Source organism: Sceloporus undulatus, chromosome 7 (genome assembly GCF_019175285.1).
Source record: "Sceloporus undulatus isolate JIND9_A2432 ecotype Alabama chromosome 7, SceUnd_v1.1, whole genome shotgun sequence".
Classification (NCBI taxonomy): Eukaryota; Metazoa; Chordata; class Lepidosauria; order Squamata; family Phrynosomatidae; genus Sceloporus; species Sceloporus undulatus.
Genome location: NC_056528.1, coordinates 30,515,337 through 30,535,991, shown reverse-complemented (window position 1 = coordinate 30,535,991; position 20,655 = coordinate 30,515,337). Strand labels below are relative to the sequence as shown.

Below are 20,655 nucleotides of genomic sequence, written 5' to 3'. Positions count from 1 at the left end.
ATCGCTCCAGAGCTGTCAGTCACGCGCGGCCCGGGTCGCTTACTGGCGAAGAGGCCGCGTTGCCCCGCCCCCTCCGTCCAATCAGGAGCGAGGGAGGAAGCATGGCCCCTCCCTCACCAAGGCTTCCTCCTGGCCACGCCCCCTCCCGGGCTTGCCGCTCTCCTATTGGCTGCCGGATCCGGTTTTTAAATAATCCTAGCAACGGCATTCTTTGCTGCTCTGCGATTGGCTGCCGCGGGACCAATCCATGGCCGCCCTCCGACAAGGTGGCGATTTTGAAATTCGCACTTTGCTGCAAGGCTGCGGAGGAAGAAAGCAAGGGAGGAGCGGCTGCAGAAGAGGAAGGTAAGGAAAGGAAGGAAGGAAGGAAGAGGCGCCGCGAAATGGAGGACGCTCCAGGGGGAATGGAGGACTTTCAGGGGGACATGGAGGGCATGAAGGGAAAATGGAGGACACTCAGGGGAAAGGGAGGACATCAGAGGAAATTATTCGGGAGGAATGGAGGACTTTCAAGTAAAATGGAGGCATGCAGGCGGAAATGATCCAGGGGAAATGGAGGACTTTTGGGTAAAATGGAGGCTATTCAGGGGAAATGGAGGGCATTCAGGGGAAGTGGAGGACATACGGGTAAAATGGAGGACGCTCCATGGGTTGGGGGCGTTCGGGGGAAATTATTTGGGGGGGGAATTGAGGACATGTAGGTGAAATGGAGGACGCTCCAGGGTGGGATGGAGGGCGCGCAGGGGAAATGGAGGACACCCGTAGAAGATGCTTCGAGGGAAGTAATGGAGGGCGTCCCCAAACCCTCCCATGAGTCCCTGCATAGGATTCATTTGCAGCTGCGTTGCGTTTGCTGTACGTTTGCTTTCTTTTCCGCCTTCGTTCTGGGTTTGCAAGGTCCTCGGAGGACTCGAAATGGTGCTTCAGGAGCCACACTGCTCCTCCTTGTCCCAGCTCTCTCAATAAAAGAGCCTTAATAACAATAATAACAGTAATAATACCTATTGATATCCCGCTCCTCCAAATGACCCAAGCAGCTTACATTAAAATGCATACATTATAAAACACAATATCGATACAACGCCGTATAATAACAACAATGCAACCCTGACCCTCCCATCAGTAATAACAAAATGCAACTGAGATATCGATTATTAAAACAGCCATTAATAATTAAATAATTATTATTAGCAATAGCCTGGCCTCCTCTGAGGCCGAGAGAGTGTGACTTGCCCAAGGACATCCAATGGCTTTCCAATGGCAGAGTCGGGATTCGAACCCAGGCCTCCAGAGTTGTAGTCTAACGCTCAAACCACTGCTGGATGTATATATAACTTATCATTGTCGTTATTAATTTATTTGTATGTTGCTTTCCCCCCAAAACTGGAACTCAGTGCATCCCGGAATACAATTAAAACTCCCGCTCTGGACCCCACAACAAACTCCAACTCCCAGAATTCCATAGCCTTGAGCCTGAAAGAGTTAAAGCGGTGCCAAACCAGGTTATCTCTCCAGTGTGGATGCAGCCTTGAAGGACCCGTCCTATCCTCCGAATTGCAGAAGCTGCCAAGTAGATCATAGAACCGGAAGAGAGCCCTTTCTGCCATGCAGGAACTCTCCATCAAAGCATCCCCATTGGCAGATGGCCGTCCATGCATTCCCCAAAGAGGAACGGTGGGCCTGTCAGTCGTGCTCAAAATGGAGGACGTTTTGGAATTCCTCCTGCGGAATGTAGGGCACGACCTGGAGGGTCTGGGGACCCCATATGTGTCCCCTTCACTCCTGGGCTATTGCTGGGCAGCCTTTCCTGGTTTAGGGGTTTTGGAAGGCCGTTGGGGTCTTTTCTGGCTCTGACCTGTTCCTGCCTGCCCCTTCAGTTATTGGGCTTCAGGCCGAAAAGGCAGAGATATATGGTTGGGCTTCCAGCCGAAGACTGAGGTCTGCTAGGTGTCCTCCCTTTGTCCTCCGCTAGTGGGGCAGGGTTGGGGGGCTTCTTGGCGATGGTCCCCAACTGGAATCCCTTCCCTTGGAGACCTGCCTGGTGCCAACACTGCCTTCGCTCTGGCACTAAGGAAAGTCTTTGGGGCCTAATCAGTTCGTTCCGACTTGTGTCTGGTTTTAAAGGCTTTCGTTTTATTATTTGCTTAATATGCTCTTACCCCGTTTAGATTATTTTTCTCATCTTTAAACCTTGGTTTGTTGATTTCAGTCGTACGGCAGGATAAATAAACTAATCAAACGTTGTGTGTCTGCCTTTGCCAGGTTAGCCTCCGGAGGTTGGAAGGATGCCTCCTCCGCGCAACTGCAAGAACGCCAGCGTCAAGCAGTCCTGGCCGGGCAGAGCCGTCCCAATGGTCAAGAACGGCCAGGATGAGAAGGTGGGTCTCAGTGTTGCCCGGTCCCCCAAAGCCATGCCCACCTTGTCTGCCATGTGTGTTTGGCACCTTCGCCTCCTTCCCCTGGTGCAGCCAGGCTGCTGCTTTTGTGATGCATGGAAGGTGGGCAGGAGATGGTTGAGAAGAAAGAGAGAGAGCACAGCAAGTGACTGGGACCGGAACTACCTTCCTGCATCATTTTGGGAACGTATCATTTTGGGAAATCTAGTAGCTTTAGCAAAGCGGGTGGGCACTGCCCAGTCATCGTGTGGCTGCCTACCTGCTTCTCCATGGGGCTCCTGCCAGACCGTTTCCCTTTCCTGTTCCAAAAGGATAAATTGCCAGTCCTGGAAACTTCTGGGCCAGTTTCTGTGTGCAAAGGTTCTCTTTTGGGCCTTGTGCTTCTCTGAATGTGTGTGACGACACACATTGCTCTGGAGAACCAGATGAGAACGTTCAGATTTGGAAGAGCACAGATCCTCCCCATTTTGGGAGGTGTGTAACTTGTGGTTGGTTTGTGGAGAAGGAGGAGGATACAGGAAGGCAGTGGCTCTGGCTAGGGCTTGGTTGGTGCCCTTAGATTTACATCCTCTGGCCCCTGTCTCTTCCCAGAGAAGGACCAGCCTCCAGCGCTAAGTGCGGATTGGGTGAAGGCGTAGGTGGCATTTTGGGTGCCCTGTCCTCTGTTGACACTCTTTCCCCCGGTTCCATTCTTCTCCAGGAGGAGAGTTCTCAGGTCAAGCGGTCCCCCTCCTCTCCCCAAGGGGCACCCAAGAAGCGTTCTGTGTTTGGGGATATCACCAACGTAAGTATGGGCGCTTTTCCTACTAGGCAGGATGGGGGCTAAATGGCAAGCAATCCCTTTTCTGACAGTGCTGTGGGCCTTGGACCTATGGAGGGAGGCTGCTCCTGTGTGCCTTGCCTTGTATCCCCTGGCATCTACAAAGGTGGATCTTCCTCTGCCTTTTCTTCCTGGGGCGAGTGAGGACTGCAACCCTACCTTTCCTAAAAGCAGGACCCACCTTTTCTTCTGAGGAGGGGTCCCTGATCCCAGCTTTCTCTTGCAGGCTCACAAGACATGGCATATTTTGGGAAAGAAGGAGGCACCAGAGATGGCAAAGGGGGCAGCCAAGAAGGTGTCAAAGGGAACCAGGGTGCTGCCAGCTATTGCCAAGAACAATGAGATCAACCTGAAAAAGTGAGGAGGGGGACTCATACAATAACCCTGCAAAGCAGAGAGCCCACCTGGAGCCCATGGGCCTGGGATGCTTCTTTGGACTACAGCTCCCAGGATGTGTGTCCCTTCCCCATAGACAAGGAAGCTTCCCACCTCTCTTTCTCCCAAATGGGACTCAAAGCAGCACACAATATAAATTAAAACTCTAAACCAATACAGAAGTTTTTAAAAAGCATTAAACCAGTTAAAACCCATTTTTTTTCCAACGGTAGCTTAAAACATGATTTAAAACTCACAGAAAATGAATACTACATATTGAATGCAGAAGAGATAGTGATCCCTGGGAGGGGGAAATTGGAAGTGCGACATGTGCATGCATGCGCCACACTCCCTTTGCATCTTCCGGTTCCTTCTCTCATCTCCGCCTTCCTCTTCCAGGTCCCTGAACAGAGTTCCTTCTGAGGACCCTCCAGCCGCTCCATCCGACCCTGAGGTCAAGAAGGACCTGGCCAAGAGCGATGATCCCTCCTGGAAGGCAGAGGAGCCGGAGGGGCTGGTATGGGGCGTCTGTCATCTTCTGTGGCTCTGGGATGCGGTGGCCATAGTGGGATCCATGCCAAGAGGGCCTCTTTTAACAAAAGGGCAGAAGGAAGGCTCTTGTGCGAGGGCAGCAACTGCCAAGGCTTGAGCTCCACATGATGGGACCCTTGAAATGCGGCTGCTAGATACTGAGTCTTATGGGGATTTCAAACAAACAAACAAAACCCAGTTTTCTGGTCCTTCCTTCACTGTGAAGCAGGCCTGGGATTGAGTTGGTTGAGCATGAAATTAAGCCTATGCCTCCATTTTAACCTTACCTGCTTTTCTCCCTCTCAGTTGCTTGAGGTGGCTTTGTGTGTTTGGCCTCATGGCATCACATCCGTCCGTCCTTCCTTCCTTTAATTGAAAATAAATCCCTTTGCAGGTGACGCCAATTGAGGACATCGACAAGGGGCAACTGGATGACCCTTATGCCAGCGCCGAATACGCCAAGGATATCTTTATCTACATGCGTGAACGCGAGGTAGCTCTGTCCTCCAGTGTGTCGCTTGCTTTGCCAGGAAACCTAAGAAATCTGGACTTTATGTGTAGTTTTGTTTGGTCCCAAGGGCACAACGTTTGGCATAAAATTACAGACTGAGATCACAATGAAGCTGCAAGGTCCTCTGCTGTAAGGAATCCCTTTGGTTTTCTCAGGTTATGAAGAGCAGGTGAAGCCAGTGAAAACAGTCAACGTTAGGAATACAGAGGAAATGATTGTGTCTCTTCTTGTTCTCAACAGTCTCAAGCGGATGTAAAACACCAATTTCCTTTAAAAAAGAAAACTGACAAGGAAACCAAGGCCAGAAATTGCTGCATATTTATGTCTTACATAAAAGCCTTCCTGTGACATAAATTTTAGGGGGGGAAATTAGGGGGGATATAGCTCTGGGAGCACATTCTTTACAGTATTTTATTCTTCGCTGTAAAGGACAATATTCCATAGTCTGGTTATTTTTTTAATTGTCTTCAATTTTTGCATTTTCCATTTTTAAAGAAATGATGGGTTGGGTGTTTCCCCCATTTCTTCTCTATTCATGAGAATTCATTTTCCTTTCCAGAAGCCTTGGCTACTGTTTTCCCAGCAGCAACTGGGATAATTTGGGTGACCAAAGAGAACCACCTTCAGCCCTGGTCATGCTGAGGGCGTTGGCCTCCTGGCTGGTCCTCCCGGGACAAGATGGTTGCCATTGGGAAGAAGACCTTTGGGCTGCACCTTTCTCATGGTCCTCTTTCTCTTCCTCTTCTCCTGCAGGAGAAATTCCTGCTCCCCGACTACATGGAGAATCAGCCCGACATCACCACCGACATGAGGGCCATCTTGGTGGACTGGATGGTCGAGGTGCAGGTCAGTCCTGGTCACACCTTCCCTGCAACATTTGTGGACTCATAGCCTCTGTTGGCTTTTCCAGGGCCGAAGCAGTCCCAAGCACGGACTCCCTTAGTACAGATGGGTTTTATGTGCTCTTTTAATTGGTGCATGTGTAGTTTATTGTTCTCCCCTGCCTTGCTCCATTTAATGCTGTTCCCTCCTCCTTCAGGAGAACTTTGAGTTCACCCATGAGACTCTTTACCTGGCAGTCAAGCTGATGGATCACTACCTGGTCAAGGTGACTTCCATGCGGGACAAGCTGCAGCTCATCGGCTGCACGGCCATCCTGATCGCCTCCAAGTTTGAGGTGAGATTTGGGAGCCATGGGGGCTTCTTTGAGTAGAGAAACTGGCTGTGACTTGGTAATGGGCCAAGCTGGCGGGATTTGGGGACCTGCTGTGCCTTCTTCCACCATCTTGATGAGGCTCATGATGCTGAACGTGGCACACAGGAGCCTTTGCCCAGTTCTTGGACTGGTGGCATAAGAGTGGCACTTGCACAAACATTTCAGCATGGGCTTTATCTCTAGGATTCCACATCCTGCCTTCTTAATCCCCATTGAGAAACATCTTTTGTTTTTGAGGAGGGGCACCTCTGCCTTGACAAAAGCCCCATGATGGCATTTTCAGATTCCTAAGCCTCTAGGTCCAAATTTTTAGCGTTGGTACCTTTTCAAAAACCAGCATAAGATGTCAGACCGTGTCTCTCTTTTGGCTTGAAGTTCTTGGGGGGCACATTTCAGGGTCTGAGTGGGGCCAAAAGGAAAAGGGGCAGGAACATATTGCCAGCATGGAGTTCTTAGTGCCCCTGACTAAACCTTAGGGGAGACATGGGGGTGGATGTGGCAGAAGAAAAACTGGGAAACCACCTGTCCTGGGTAAGGAGTCATGGGTAAAGAGGGGTATAGACATTTGGGGAATTCTTGGAAGGTCAGACCTAGACCCACTGAGGTCTCCCTATCTCTGCGTGTCTAAGGACTGTGGCCCTCCCAGAACACATTATACCATTGCGCTCATCCTTGAACCTCCGTTACCTGTCTTATTATGGGGTCAGGTTGAGGAGCCATCTCCCAGTCAATCCTGGGTGCAGAGTCCTTGAGACAGCAGGACTCTGAGATCTGGTCTGTTTTCTTCCCTTTCTCCAGGAACGCTGCCCGCCTTGCGTGGATGACTTCCTCTACATCTGCGACGACGCTTACAAGAGAGAGGAGCTCCTCGCCATGGAAATAAGCATCTTGCAGACGCTCCACTTTGACATCAACATCCCCATTGCTTACCGCTTCCTCCGGCGTTTTGCCAAGGTGAGCTGAGGCCAGAGGCCAAGGCTAGCCTCACAAGTGAGCCTGGGGCCCAGAGTGGGATCGTGAAAGGTTGGGATGGGATTTTTGCTGCCTAGATTATTATCCAAGGTGAGTTTGCCTTGTGAGAGTTCCTGCATGGTAGGGGGTTGGACGGGATGGCCCCTGTGGTCTCTTCCAACTCTATGATTATATGCCATGATGCCTCCTTGCATTTCCAAGTGCCGCCTGGGCCTCTTCCCCGTTTCTCATGTTGTCTTTTCTGTCTCCCCTTTTCCCGCAGTGTGCCCACGCCAACATGGAGACCCTGACCCTGGCCCGGTTCATCTGTGAGCTGACCCTGCAGGAATACAACTTCGTCCAGGAGAGCGCCTCCCATTTGGCCGCCAGCTGCCTCCTCCTGGCTCTCAAGATGAAGAAGCTCGGCGGCTGGGTGAGTCTCCAGCCTTGGAGCATATCTTGGGAGGCGATGTGGCCCCTTTGGGTCAGGGAGTCAAGGCTGTTCACTGTCCCCCTGAACGCCCCCCAAAATCTCAGCCTCCACCCCAGCAGCTGGCAAACCCTGTGGGGATGCTGCTCTGGATGGTCATGGTTTCTTTTGGCTGGAAGAACTGGGCCAATGTGTTGCACAACTCCTGGAAGGTGCAGGGAGCCATTTGTGGAGGCTGCCAGAACCCATGGTTGTGGCTGGTCTGGCAATTCTTAGGAGCCCAGGAAGTTCCTCTGGCACTGAGTACGTCCCTGGTGCGGTCCATCTCAGCCCCTGGTTGCCAACGCTGGCTTGCAGGATTGTTCAAGCTCCACTTGGTGGAGTCTGCCATCCAGGGTTTGGCCAGGACTGACCCTGCTTAGCTTGAGAAACCAGGCAAGACAGCTAAGTCAATGAGTCCACTCTTGGGGAATTAAAAGTTGGGGCTTCCGGGTGTGTTTTCACTGGGCAAGATGGCCACTTCCTTTCTCCTCTGCTGCAGAATCCCACGCTGGAGTATTACAGCGGCTACAAAGCTGAGGAGCTGCCTGCCCTGGTGAAGAGGCTCAACTTCCTGCTGACCTACAGCCACGACCAAAGGCTCAAAGCCGTGCGGAGCAAGTACTCCCACCGGTGAGACCACCCTTCCCACCCCTTTCTGAGCATCTGAGCACGGCATGTGTGAACATTACTCCATCATGAGCGTGTTTGCACACAGGTCATTAGATGCCCTCTTGCCCAAGATAAGAGAGAACGACCTGGCTTTTTTGACATATAGAACAGAGAGAAATGTAGGAATACTGGAGCTGTGTAATGTATTTAATGCAGAGGCCTGGGAACTGTTGCTTAGCCTGCTTGGGGTAGATCCATTGAGTCAGTGGGTTTTACTTATGTGTTGACTGATTCTGACAGTATATATAAGTTGAGAAAATTCAGGGCGCACATGCTTGTTAAAGGATGAAGATAACATTAAACCACGTGCTGTTACTTCTCTGTGCTAACTTGGTTTTGGAACTGGTATAAATGCCCAGAAAAGAAGATCCCTTTGCAGAGATGCTTTAATTATGGATTTCTTCCACTGGCAAAGGGTTGGATAGATGGCTTTTGCGGGGCCTTCCAACTCTGAGTCTATGGGATTGATTTGGGGAGCAAAGCACACTGTGGAAGTTTGGGGGAGAGAGGAGAAGAGTATGCCAAGTCCCTTCTGTCTCTCTTTTTCCTGTCCAGGGAAATCCATAATGCTTCTCTCTTTGTCTCCTTGCCTTACAGGGTCTTCTTTGAGGTGGCCAAAATGGCTCCCATGGACATGATGGAGCTGGAGGGGGCTTTAAAGAGCTAGCCCTGGCCAGGCAGGGGTCCAGAGCCCCTGGCCCAAGGCGCCACTGCAGAGAAGCCGCAGTGTACATAACACTTGTAAATAGAAGTGTGCTTTTAGCCTCGGAGGCCTGTATATAATGTGTATTTGTGTTCATTTTATTGTTTTAAAAAAATTGAGGGGGGGGGAAAGAGGGAAAGGAAAATAAGAAAAGTTAATACTGTTTCAGAGAGGGATCTGTTTGCTTGAAGTATTAGAAGAGCTTTCAATAAAATAAATTAAAAGTATTCCTTGTTGTCATCATAACTGCCTGGAGGGGGGCACAGGAGCATGGCAGGGTTTAGGGAGCTGCCCTATTTCTCGCGTCCGGTGCCCCTACGACAGGTTTCCCTTCTGAAGCTCCAAATAGCTACAGGTCAACCCTTTGCTAACCTCCCTGGAAAGGGTCAGGACACTTTGGGGATGGATCTTGTTGGATCTGTGTCCAAAAACCTGGATGGTTTGGGTGCATATTTTTTCCTTTTCCCTGACGCCTGGATTAATTATGCAATTTTAATTATACATTATGCAGTTTCAAGGATTGCCCCCCCCCCTTGAATGCAGACCACGGATGGAGAAAGGAGAGAGGACTCATTCAGTGAGCCAATCCAGGTTTATTTTGTAATTGCAGTGTCTGGATTCTGCAAGTAAAATTTCAATGGGTCCCATCTTACGCGAGGCATTGGCATCCCCTTGGTCATGTCCAAAGCCACAACACTCCCCTCTCCCAGATCTGCCCCTTTGCTTCCCATCCAGGTGGGGAAGTGGGTTGTCAATTGAATACCTTTCCCCCCATCTGTTTCCCAGCATCTGGTTTGGGGTAGTATAGATTGGGTTTGCCTATTTCACTGGCTAAACATATACCCAGCAGGTCGAGTACCTTTGCTTCACTTCTGGCTTTCTGTCGTGCAGCTGTTCTAGAAAAGGGGCAGGTTTGCTGGAGGAGCAAGGCTTGGCTCCTTGGGATTTGGAGAGGCAGATCCTTCTTTTCCTTCACTATTGCGAGGAGTTTGGGAAGATGGGGCTTGAGAAAAGCCAGGCTCAGGGCCTCAATTGGTGCCTTTGTGCCATCCGAAAAGGAGGGCATACAGAATAAAGTACTGTACAAGGATTTGGATAAAGCCAGTCCTAGAAAGAAGGATCCCAGCCTGCCTCCCTGCCCTACTTCATCGCATGGGGTTGTTGCAAAAATACATTAACTGGGAAACAGACGTCGGCAGTGCAGAAATATGGCAATGAAGAGCAGGGTCAGAGATCAGAGCCAAAAGGCTGCCAAGCCTAAAGGAAATCGGAGCATGGCAGCTGCTTCCCATTAAAAAATCCCCAGGTCTTACTTGCAAGGAGAGCTAGAAACCTGCTCCTCTTTTGCTTTTAAAGCAAGAGGAGACCAAGTGTGGCCTTTTGGACGTTGCTGGACTCCAGCTTCCAGCATTCCTTAGCAAGGCTGATGGGAGGTGCAGTCCAACAAGATCTCAGGCTGTTTTGCCCCTTTGTTTTAAAGGAAAGTGGCAACTGCCTTGCTCTCTGGGGTAAATGCATGCTCCTACATACTTTCTTGGTGACTCTGTTTGAACACCAAACTGAATCGGTCCCTGGCATCCCCTCCTTTTGGCTCCATCTCCGTAAGAACACCTTGCCCAGAGAGGCTTGCTGCTTGAGCCAGCCATGCAGTTACAGGGGCTGGGGTGGGTGGGACGAGATTAAGGCCTATATACAGATACACAAACTCTCCCCACCATCACAATAAAAGCCAATCATTGTAGTAAGCACACGGAGATACATTACACTGGCCCCCCCCAAAAACAGCCTTCCCCAGGAGGGTGCACATGGCATGCAGATCGAGAAGATGTCTGTTCTTCCCTTTTGCCCCATGGCAGGTACCAAGGGACGAGGTGCATGGCTCCTTTGCTCCGCTGTCCTGGCTTCCCATCTGCATAGTCCAGTGTTGGGCTTGGACGCCTGCCCAGGTCCCCTTCCCTCCAGGGACGACACCACAAAACCCCCTAAGGCTGAGGAAGGTTTCCCAGGAGCACTGGCCAGCTCTCGAGATGCAGAGGTGGCTGCTCACATCTCTCCAAGCCTGCGCCTGGCTTCCTGAACCCAACTGCCAGCTCTGGCCTTTCGCATTTCAGAGGACATAAGAAAGCTGTTCAGCATCCACTGTTGCAGGAACAAGAAGCTCAGCTGGGTGCTGCTACGATCAGACAAACACAATGTAGTCATGCCCTCTGGCTTGGAGAAAGCAGTGCTGGACCATCACAGTTTCGGCTAGCTGTCCAAACCGGTGCAAAACTGGCCGACTGCCATCTTCTGCAGCAAAGCCAGTAAAATCGCCATTTGGACTTGCAACCAACGCTGCTCTATATGGCTGCTTGTTGCTGTTGCTTTTGTGGGTCTCCTGCACCTCCGAGTGCGGCTCTAGATGGACCGTCCACTGGTCCAGCCCAGAGGAGACTGGCCAGCCCTCTGGTCATGCCATTGCCATTGGCACCTGTCTCTCTGTGCGTGTGTGTGTTTCAAAGTGCTCTTGCGCAACATAGGTGAAAAATAAATTAAGCTTTTATATAGATATACATTAAATCTTTAAATAAATATCTCTCTTTCTTTCCAAACTATTTACATTCTCAACAAGCACAATGGGGAGAAAAGCTAGATCGATTGTGGCAAAGAAGGCAAGCTTGGAAGGACTGCAAAGGGGGATCGATAGAAGGAAGCCCCCCGCCTCTCCTGCCCCTGAGAAAAAGCAGCAGCTGGGGGCGAAGTGGGGAGCTTTCTGTGCAAAGTGACCCCCGGTGCAGAAAGGGGGCTGCAGCAGAGGTCACAGCAATGGGGCCACTTGGACTTCCATTTTGTGTATTTGGGGAAGATCCCCGAAGAAGCCCCACTGGGGTCTTGGGTTTCCTGTCCCATCTCAGCATTTATAAAGAATTCAACATTTTGTGGTGACTGAGGGAACCTTTGGGACTTTGTAAGGGAAGAGTCTGGAAGAATTTAGCAAACTGTTTGCAAAAAAAAAAAAAAGTTAAAACCAATCTCTCTATATATATTTCCAGATTCTGAAATACTGCAGAACGGAGGTCGAGGGTTGCTCTTCGGATCTGCAGCTGCAATGGTTTGTGCGGTGGGAGGAATTAATACTTTTGTTCAAGGTGCCACTTCATCTGCTCCCCTTGCACTCAACCAAACCAACTTTGAAGCCAAGGAAGAAGACATGGGTCCCGGTACCTCTCTGAGGAGACCATGGGCATCATCCTTTGCTCACTGCCCCTCATTCTTCCAGGATCCATCCTTATTCCTTTAGGAGTGGGGATTTCATGGTCCGACACCTCCTCTAGGCTTACAATGCCCATCATCCCTCACTGGCTAATGTAGAATGATGGGAGCGGCACCTGGAGAGCCATACCTCACCTGCCCTTGCTTTAGCAGCAAACCAGCAGAAAGGGCTGCCATACCTGCTGCATTGGCACCTCCTGAGCTGCTGCTACCATTAAAGATGCAGCCTTTGGCTCTCTTCCTTGCTCATAAGTTCTCCCATTGCAAGCCATGGCCTGTGCACTCCTCCTAAGAAACGGATCACAGACTCCCAAAGCTTTCCTCTCCAGCTCCCTGGACTCAAAGCTTAAAGACATAAATGAATTAGAAGAGTCCCTCTAAGGACTCAGGTCAGTGGAAACTGTGCAAGCCTCCTCAGCTGGGACCACAATGCAACCCCCACAGCATGAAATTCAATGGTCTCCCTGCAGCCTACCCACCATCTTGGCTGCCCCCCAGCCCCAAAGGCCACCATTTCAGGGGATGCCAATGGCAGGAACTGACCTCCAACGACACCCAGGCTGCCCCACCGAGACAGACGGATGGACATGAATTGCTCCGGGTGAAGCCAAATTCAAGCACGTGAGCCAAAACCACAGGAACGGCCACAAAAGAGACTGGGAAGGCAGGCAAGGAGGAAAGGGGAGAACTGGGGAGAATGGGGGACAGAAGAAAACAGCCAAGCCACAATCTTTGGCAAAGATGAAGATGTAAACTCTTGGCAATGGAGGGATGCATGGGAGACGCTCCTGGCGCGACGATCCCGGGGATCCCTGGCTCAGGCCTATGGTCAAGTGTATCCGCATGCCCACCCCATCCACTCCTGCCCACCATCGACCGGCCGCCCGATGCTGCCAATGGAAATGGGAGGTGGCAGTCAAGAAGAAGGGGTGCCCCGAGGCTCCCAATCCCTCCTTTCGGTTTAGAGGAGCTTCTCTAGAGTTGGTTGGTGGCGTCCTTAATTCCCTGGAGAATCCTCTTCAGATGGCCCACTTTTGAGATCCCAAGATCCTGCGATGGAAAAAGAGGAAAGAAGAAGAGGAGAAAATTGGTCTGGTTGCTGGAGAGCAGAAGCCCATCCATCACAAGGGACTCTCCCCTACAAATGATCTGTTGCTTGGGACTTAAAAGCCCTGTGCAGAGATATCCCTAGGGCCACCACTGACCCTTTGCAAGGCTTAGTCTGGGAAACACCGGACGCTGGAGGACACCTCTGCCCAGGTGTGGCTATTCCCCTGAATGCAAGCAGGGGGCACTCTTGCACCATGGAGGGAGAAACGGTGGCACTGCAAAATGTAGGGCATTCAAGGAAAAATGTAGGACATCCCCAAATGGCAGCTATACACACTCATAGAAATGTATAATGCATGCTTAGTTGCTGTGCTCCAAAGGGAAGACATTTTGGAGTTCCTCCTGGCACGAAGGTTGAAATGGAGGACATGCCCTGGAAAAGGAGAATGTCTGGCCACCCTGGATGGGCTGGACCCCTGATGTTTGGCCCCAAGGAAGGAGGTTCCAGCACCTTCTCTTGCAAAGCAGGAGGAAGGCTGCGAGGGTGGTGGGCATGCAAGGGGCAGCAGGAGCCATGGGACTCATGCAATGCAAAGGCAATGTCATGCAAGCACCCCATGCATGCTCATGCAACGCAGCCAAATGCTCACAGCAACCAGACCACGGAGCAATCGCATGTAGCAGCTGTGGAGGAGCAGGCGCATGCCGCAGGCGCAATACCTTCAAATCTTTCCTCTCCAACAGGATCAGCTCAGAGCCCTGAATGTCGTGGCGCATGAAAATCTCTTTGTACTCCCCCAAATCAAGCGCCTCCAGCCAGACGGCCACTTCCTCAGGGCCCCAGTTCTCCACTGGAAAGAAAGGGAGATGGAGAAAAGGGTCGGTTCAGCTCTGGGGAAAAAGGGAAGGGAGCCGAAGCCAAAGCTATGCGAGAGGCGGAAGCGGGGGCAAAACAGGGAGAGTATCGGGACCCTTCCACAATCCACAATTCACAGAATCCCAGGGCAAGGGCCATCTACTCCAACCCCATTCTGCCATGCAGGAATCCTCATCTATAGCACTCTTGAGAGAGACGGCCACCCAAACTCTGCTTAAAGGCCCCAAAGAAGGGAAGCCCCCCAACCTCCAAAGAGGTTCTTCCTCATGTTTAGGTAGAACCTCTTTATTTGCAATTTGAACCCACTGGTTCTCCTTCTAGTCAGGAAAACAAGCTGGTTCCATCTTCTTCCCTGACGTCCCTTCGGATAGTTAACTATGGCTGCATTATTGACACCTGTCCATCTTCTCCATCTTCCAAGCTAAATATATACCCAGCTCCTTGCGCTGTTTCTCAGTTTGCTCTAGAAACCCGGATCTCTCCACAGCAGAGAAATTCCCTAAACTGCAAATGTCAAGGCTTCAAAGGATAGGTTCATGGTGAATGAAGTGGAATTGTTGTGCTATAATTGTTTAGTGTGAAAGGGCCCCATCAAGAAGAAAGGGGAGGCACTCTGGCTGCATCCAGACTGGAGAAATAACCCGGTTTGGCACCGCTTTTCAGCATCCTGACTCAAGGCTATGGAATTCTGGGAGTTGGAGTTTGTTGTGGGGCCCAGAGCAGAGCCAGGACCTGAGCCAATGCAAAAGTAATAGGCCATGCCAAAACCCAGGATGGAAAGGATATTTGAAAACATTGGGGGAAAATAGTAAAAGACAACAACACTTTTTTCCTCCAACGTCTGAGAAACCTTGACAAGACAAATTCTGGACTTAACAAGGATCTTAGCAGTTCAGAACTTATTCTGTGCAACATTAGTACATGGTTGTTTTGAACAAGAAACAGCATTTTCAATGCAGGAAACAGTATTACTTCCACAGATATATTATTATTCTCTATGTAGATTCCCATCCCTCCACAGGAAGCGCCCTTGATGCCCAGTTTTACCTGGCATGACGCCGCTGGAGCGATGCTTCTGGAGCTTCTCCTTCTCCTTCTTGGGTTTTGCCAGGTTGATTCTCAATTTCAGGCTGCCCTTGTTGGCACTCCCTGACGTTTCTGGGCCAATGCCCTGCAAAGAGCAAATGGAGAGGGCAATTTTTGGGGTGGAAGGGTGCCAAGGCTTTGGGCATCATTTGATCCCTGTTTGCCCACCTCAAGCACATGAGCCAGGGTGTGTTTGTTAAATTTTCCTCATACCCCCGAAAAGGCCCAAAAATAGTAAGACTTTACTGACATTTTCTGGACCCCTTGGAGGCCAGAGGTGCCCACCAACATGACTCTGCTGCTCCACCTGTTTTCCATTGAGATGGAAGTGGATGTCTTAAGGGGCTAAAGCAGAGCAGAAAGGGCTGCCATGGGGGAGTTTTGTGGCCATTGCATCCTCCACAAGGACAAAAAAGTGGGTCACAATGGGACAAGCTGGACATATGCTGCTGTAATGCACTAATAGGATGTCAACCCAGTTTTCCAGTCTCTATCCCTGCAGCAAATACGAGGCTATGGAATTCTGGGAGTTGGAGTATGTTGTGGGGTCCAGAGCAGAGCTCTGCTCTGCTCTGGACCCCACAACATACTCCAACTCTCAGAATTCCATAGCCTTGAGCCAGGGCAGTTAAAGCGGTGCCAAACCATGTTATTTCTCCACTAATAGTCCTGTTATGGGGCGAAAGGCAGGCCCCCTCCAAGGTCCGTCCAAACCCCTCATCGCCTGCCCCTCTCCTTGCACCCACCTCCTCCGCAGGACTGATGATGGAGGACATCCAGTGGATTTCAGAGAGCTTTTGTAGCTCTTGGCTGACAGCGCTCAGCGCATGCCGCAGGCCTTCCTCCTGCTGAGGGGAGTCCAGTTGCTGTGGGAGGAAACACCAAGAAGGATGTTAAATCCCCTGGACGTTCACTTGATTCATTTAATCCCCTGGACATTCCCTGGAAGGACGGCTGGGAAGCTGCTCCATGCAGCCTGCAACGAGGGCTCAAATCCAGGGAAGCCTATTGCAACTCAAAGGACCCAGGTCCCATGCTTGGTGTGTGAGGACCAGCACATTTTGGGCATCCTTGCCCCAAAGGAGGGAAACCAGGGTTTGCCTCGAACCCCACACTCACCAGTTTCCCTTCCAAAAAGGCCCGGGTTTCGGTGTAAAGGGCCTTGACGCTGGCAGAGAGCTCCACAGCGGCGCTCCGGCTCAGAAACGGAAAAAGCTGCGCAGGATAAGAAGGCGAGAGGAAGAAGCCCCATTAGGATAGAAGGAGCAGCACTGGCACAAGCTTATTTGCTATCTATCTATTTATTTCTGTATCGCCTTCCAGGCTAAAAGGCTACCTAAGGCAATGAACAGATAAAAACAAATTAAAACAATGTTGTTGTTGTTGCATGCTTTCAAGCCAGTTCCGATGTGTGGCGGCCCTAATGTGCACCTATCATGGGTTTTCCTTGGCAAGATTTGTTCAGAGGAGGTTGGCCATTGCCTTCCCTTGAGAATATTGCTGTGTGCCTTCAAGTCATTTCTGGCTTATGGTGACCCTAAGGCAGCCCTATTGTAGGGTTTTCTTGGCAAGACGTCTTCAGAGGGGATTTGCCATTGCCTTCCTCTTCGGCTGAGTGTGTCTTGCTCAAAGGTCACCCAAAGGGTTTACGGCCGAGCTGCGAATCTAATCCTGATCTCCAGAGTCATAGTCCAACCCTGAAACCACTATGCCATGCTGGCACTCAATCAAAACAACACAAAGATGAAAACATTTGTAACCCCATTAAATTATTATTTTAAAACTCCTAAAAATAATATTTAAAAAGTTAAAAGGCTTAAAAAAAACTGGACTGGCAAGAGGATAGGGGAAACACGGGGAGTGGGGGGCAGCCATGGCAGTTAAAGGGGGAACCCAACTGTGTAGTGCAAAAGGGGCCCCAATAATCCAGGACCCTCCTCCAGGGCTGACCTCTGAGCCACATCCACTGGTGCCGCCGGCGCTCTTGCTGGGCAGCGTTTCGCTCAGGGCCAAGGAGCTGGCATTCACGGCATGTGCCAACTCCTGCTCAATGGCGCGGTGGGTCTTGGCAGCCTCACGGATCCTGCAGGAGGGCAAAGGAAAGCGAGGCTGCTCAGTCCTCCTCTGCAGCCCATCCTGGCTCTTCCTTTGCCCCCCGGTTGGGGCAGAGCCACCCAAAATAGGCCCAAGGGAGAGAAGGCAAGGGGGGGGGGATTTGGATCCCAGGGGTCCTGACCCAGCCTTCAACGATTCCCCCCAGACAACCTCAACTCCAGGCACCTGTCAATGAGGGTCTCCGTGGCGTGCGCCAGCTGCTGCATCTGTCCATGCTCCTCGTCTGTCAGGTACTCCATGGACTGCTGGGAGCTGAGCCGGGGCCGGGAGGAGGACCGGTACCCGTCCCCCTTCTGCTTGTCCTCCCAAGATTTCAGGGTGCTTTCAAAGGCCTGCAAGGAGCAAAGGGGAAGGAGGAATTATACAAGGACAGAAACACACAAACATCTTTCTCATTCTCTCTGTGCCTGGTCTTTATCTCCTGAGTCCATTTCTCCCACTGTGCCACTGAGGCCTCTCCTGTGCCACTTGGGCAGAACAAGTGACTCATGGGAGATCACCCCCAACACCAAAGGGATGCCAGCCCCCCTGCCCTCTTCCTCCAAAATCTCTGATCTTCAGCCAGTTGGGTCTGCTCCATTCCCCTCCTTTGCTCATGGGCCATGGAGTGCCCTTTCATCATGTTCCCTCAGCAAACCAGCGTCGGAATAGCTAACTATGGTCATGATGGCTAGGAGGTTTTGCCTTGCAAATGCCCCGTTGCTCCTGGGTGCTACTCGCACCCTGAAAAAGACCAGCCCTGGAGCCTTCCCTTCCTTTTGGTCTCATGCTAACCAAGCCAGTGGTTCCCATGTCAGGGAGGCAGTGAATCCATTGCTAGTTTAAAAGATCTTTCCAGGGTCTGAGGTCCAGCACCTGGGAGACCTTCTGCCAGAGTGGATTCACCGCTCCACCGAGATGGAAGTCCTGCAGCATCACTCATGCTCAATTCAGCTGAATGAAGAGGGACCCTCCTGCTCTGGAAGGAGCCCCCCAAAAAACAACCAAGAGCAAACCAGGATCACTTGCACCCCTCTTGCTCCTTCTCTGCTCCTCGCTGGCCCCTCACCCTGTCTCTGGTCAGCATCTGTGCCCGGTTCTTGTGCTGGATTTTGATCATGCCGGGGGGCTGGATCCAGGCTTCCCCATCGACTTGCACAGGGACCCCCTCGTCGCCCCGAATTGTGATCTTCACCATCCGGCACTGTGGGGCAAAAAAGGGAGAGAGATATGGAGGAAGACCCCAAAGCAAGAGATGGGATTGCCTTCAACGTCTGCCTATCCGAAGCAAAGCACTTCTCACAGAGACCATCTGGAAGACTCACCCAAAGTGCGCCAGCTGGGCCCCCCCCAGCCAAAAAATACCCATAATGCAAAAAACCAGCAAACAGGTGACCTGAACACAGACACATCACCAAAAAGGGAGGAATAGTCATGCGATTGTTACACCTTCAAGAGGGTTTGGGTTTTGTTTATGGTTCTGGAGAAAACTCACTTGTATTAAAATATGTCACTTTGCTTTTTGATGGATATCTTTGCAACATATTTATGCAGGAAAAAGTGTTCTTTGGCATAATCTTGCATTCTCACATGGCAGAGAAAACCAGTTGCAATTGTTCATCCTTGCATGCAAGAACGGAGCAAATGGAATTTTGCACCCTTACAATGGCACCGGCAAAGGCATTTGGGCCATGTGCGGCCTTTACCTGGGCGATACGGTGATGCTGCAGGTTGATGACCCGCGAGACTGCCATCTGGATGCTGCCAAAGACGGCCACCACTTCCAGCTTCTTGTCGTCGAAGGAGGGTGCCCCAAAATTCTGGAAGGGAAAAGACACAGGTGTAGACATACTTCAAACTGAGGCTGTAGACATACTTCAAACCTGTTTTGGCACTGCTTTAACTGGCCTGGCTCAAGGCTATGACATTCTGGGAGTTAGAGTTTGTTGTGGGCCCCATAGAATAGCTCTGCTCTGGGCCCCACAACAAACTCCAACTCCCAGAATGCCATAGCCTTGAGCCAGGCCAGTTAAAGCAATGCCAAAATGGGTTATTTCTCTGCCTGCATCCATTTCACAGGAGACTCTGTAGGACTGTGTCTCTCTGACCATTTTTTGGATTTTGGCAGCTAAGCAAGGAAGCGGAAAAGGAAAGGGGAAGGGTGCCTTTGAGCCACCGCACCCATGGACCTCCCCAGCCTCCCCAAACTCACGCTGTCCTCCTTTGTGCCTCCCCAGAAGTTGATGCCTCCTGCATAGCTGGGGATGTTCAGCACAGCAATGCCCTGCAGGCTGGGCAAGGAAATGGGCACCCCATCGCACTGGGAAGGAAGGAAGGCAAGGGAGACGCTTTAGCAACTGCCCACAGCCAATGACAGCCCCTCTTTACCCCCAAGAAACCCAGAAGGAGCAGCTAGGATCAGGGCTGTGGAGGCACCTTCACCCCAGAGGCAGCATCTGAAGGAGTCTGGAAGGGCACAAAGACCACATTATAGCACACTTTGTCCATCTCTGCTCTCAAGCTGGAGATCTTCCCTCCCAAGCATTTCTAAAAATCACTCAAACTTCATTGACCGTTCCTTGTCTCTTGTCCTACTGGGTTAGCTTTATTTTTTATCAGTGTATTTCACAAGTGTTGCAGGATTGCACGCTTAAGGGACCCAGTTGCAGGATTGCCCTATAGATTTGGCTGGTGGCTACTACCTCCAGCTGGACCCGTTGCTCCAGGTTCTTGTAGGTCCTCTGGAGAAGCTCCTTTGTCCCCAGGACTCCGTACCACATCATGTTCTTTGTGCGGCTGCTGCAAAGGGGACCAAAAGAGAGAGAGAGATTCACAGATCCTCTTCAGCCACACCCAGAAGCCACATGCAAAGCCATTTTCTCTTGCACTATTGTAGAATCATAGAATCATAAAATTGAAGAGTTGGAAGAGACCCCAAGGGCCATCCAGTCCAAACCCATTCTGCCATGTAGGAACTCTCCATCAAAGTATCCCCACTGACAGATATCCATCCAGCCTCTGTTAAAAGACTTCCAATTGTGGACCATTCGGATCCATTGCTCAGGCTTAACTCATTCCTGGCTGGCACTTCTGCGCACCGGACACGATGCCCTTCCCTCTCAAGCACTGCGCAGTCGGATAATCATCTCTCCTTGATATGAAAATCATCATTGCTCTCCTTCATGCTTTATTATTGGAAACTTTCAAGGGCAGGCAATTACTGGTAATTAAGTAGCACTATGAGACCGGCTCCCAAGTGGCTCTGCGGAGAGGCTCCGGCTTCATTTCTGGCTATGCCCTGATTCCAGAATGGCGCATTGGCCCATCTCCTGCTGTGCTGGCCCTGGGTCGGTCTATCAGGCGCTGGAGCCTCATTTCCTTGGCTCCCCAGGCGACCCGCAGGAAAGCTCATTAAGGATCATTTGCAGAGTCCTTGAACGAAGGGCTCGCCTGGAAGAGGGAACCGCTCCTTCTATACCTAAATTTGTCTGTGTGTGACAGATGCGTGACACACGCTGGGAACAAGCTGGCTCTACAATGGCAGATTTTATCATGAAGATGCAGCAGCGTAGTCCTAGTGGCTGGCATTTATGTTGGGTTCTTTCTGCCACCAAGTCAAAACAAGGCTGCCTTTGAGGGGCTGACTTAATTT

At 51.0% G+C, this 20,655-nt stretch overlaps 2 protein-coding genes across 3 annotated transcripts in view; one reads left to right on the top strand and one right to left on the bottom strand.

Moving 5' to 3' along the window:
• Nucleotides 1–257: 257 nt before the first annotated feature.
• CCNB3 (cyclin B3) lies at nt 258–8,840 on the top strand. Its single transcript, XM_042477812.1, has 12 exons — nt 258–345; nt 2,263–2,378; nt 3,097–3,180; nt 3,443–3,573; nt 3,991–4,108; nt 4,517–4,615; nt 5,387–5,479; nt 5,673–5,810; nt 6,648–6,803; nt 7,084–7,233; nt 7,772–7,902; nt 8,539–8,840. Exons 2-12 carry the CDS (start codon nt 2,286–2,288, stop codon nt 8,606–8,608), a joined length of 1,263 nt encoding a protein of 420 aa, XP_042333746.1. The 5' UTR covers nt 258–345; nt 2,263–2,285; the 3' UTR covers nt 8,609–8,840.
• A 390-nt stretch (nt 8,841–9,230) lies between these two features.
• The window catches only part of DGKK (diacylglycerol kinase kappa), a 45,386-nt gene continuing 33,961 nt past the window's right edge, over nt 9,231–20,655 (bottom strand). Inside the window, exons 19-29 of one of the 2 annotated variants that reach the window (XM_042480195.1) lie at nt 19,706–19,802; nt 19,216–19,323; nt 18,710–18,823; nt 18,073–18,207; nt 17,190–17,356; nt 16,860–16,992; nt 16,029–16,124; nt 15,656–15,775; nt 14,871–14,994; nt 13,667–13,797; nt 9,231–12,946 (exon numbers count right to left, since the gene is read on the bottom strand). In XM_042480195.1, the coding sequence (XP_042336129.1) occupies nt 12,872–12,946; nt 13,667–13,797; nt 14,871–14,994; nt 15,656–15,775; nt 16,029–16,124; nt 16,860–16,992; nt 17,190–17,356; nt 18,073–18,207; nt 18,710–18,823; nt 19,216–19,323; nt 19,706–19,802 (1,300 nt within the window). In that variant the 3' untranslated portion in view covers nt 9,231–12,871. The remainder of the gene's footprint in view (nt 12,947–13,666; nt 13,798–14,870; nt 14,995–15,655; nt 15,776–16,028; nt 16,125–16,859; nt 16,993–17,189; nt 17,357–18,072; nt 18,208–18,709; nt 18,824–19,215; nt 19,324–19,705; nt 19,803–20,655) is intronic. The other variant, XM_042480196.1, reaches the window with a different exon arrangement.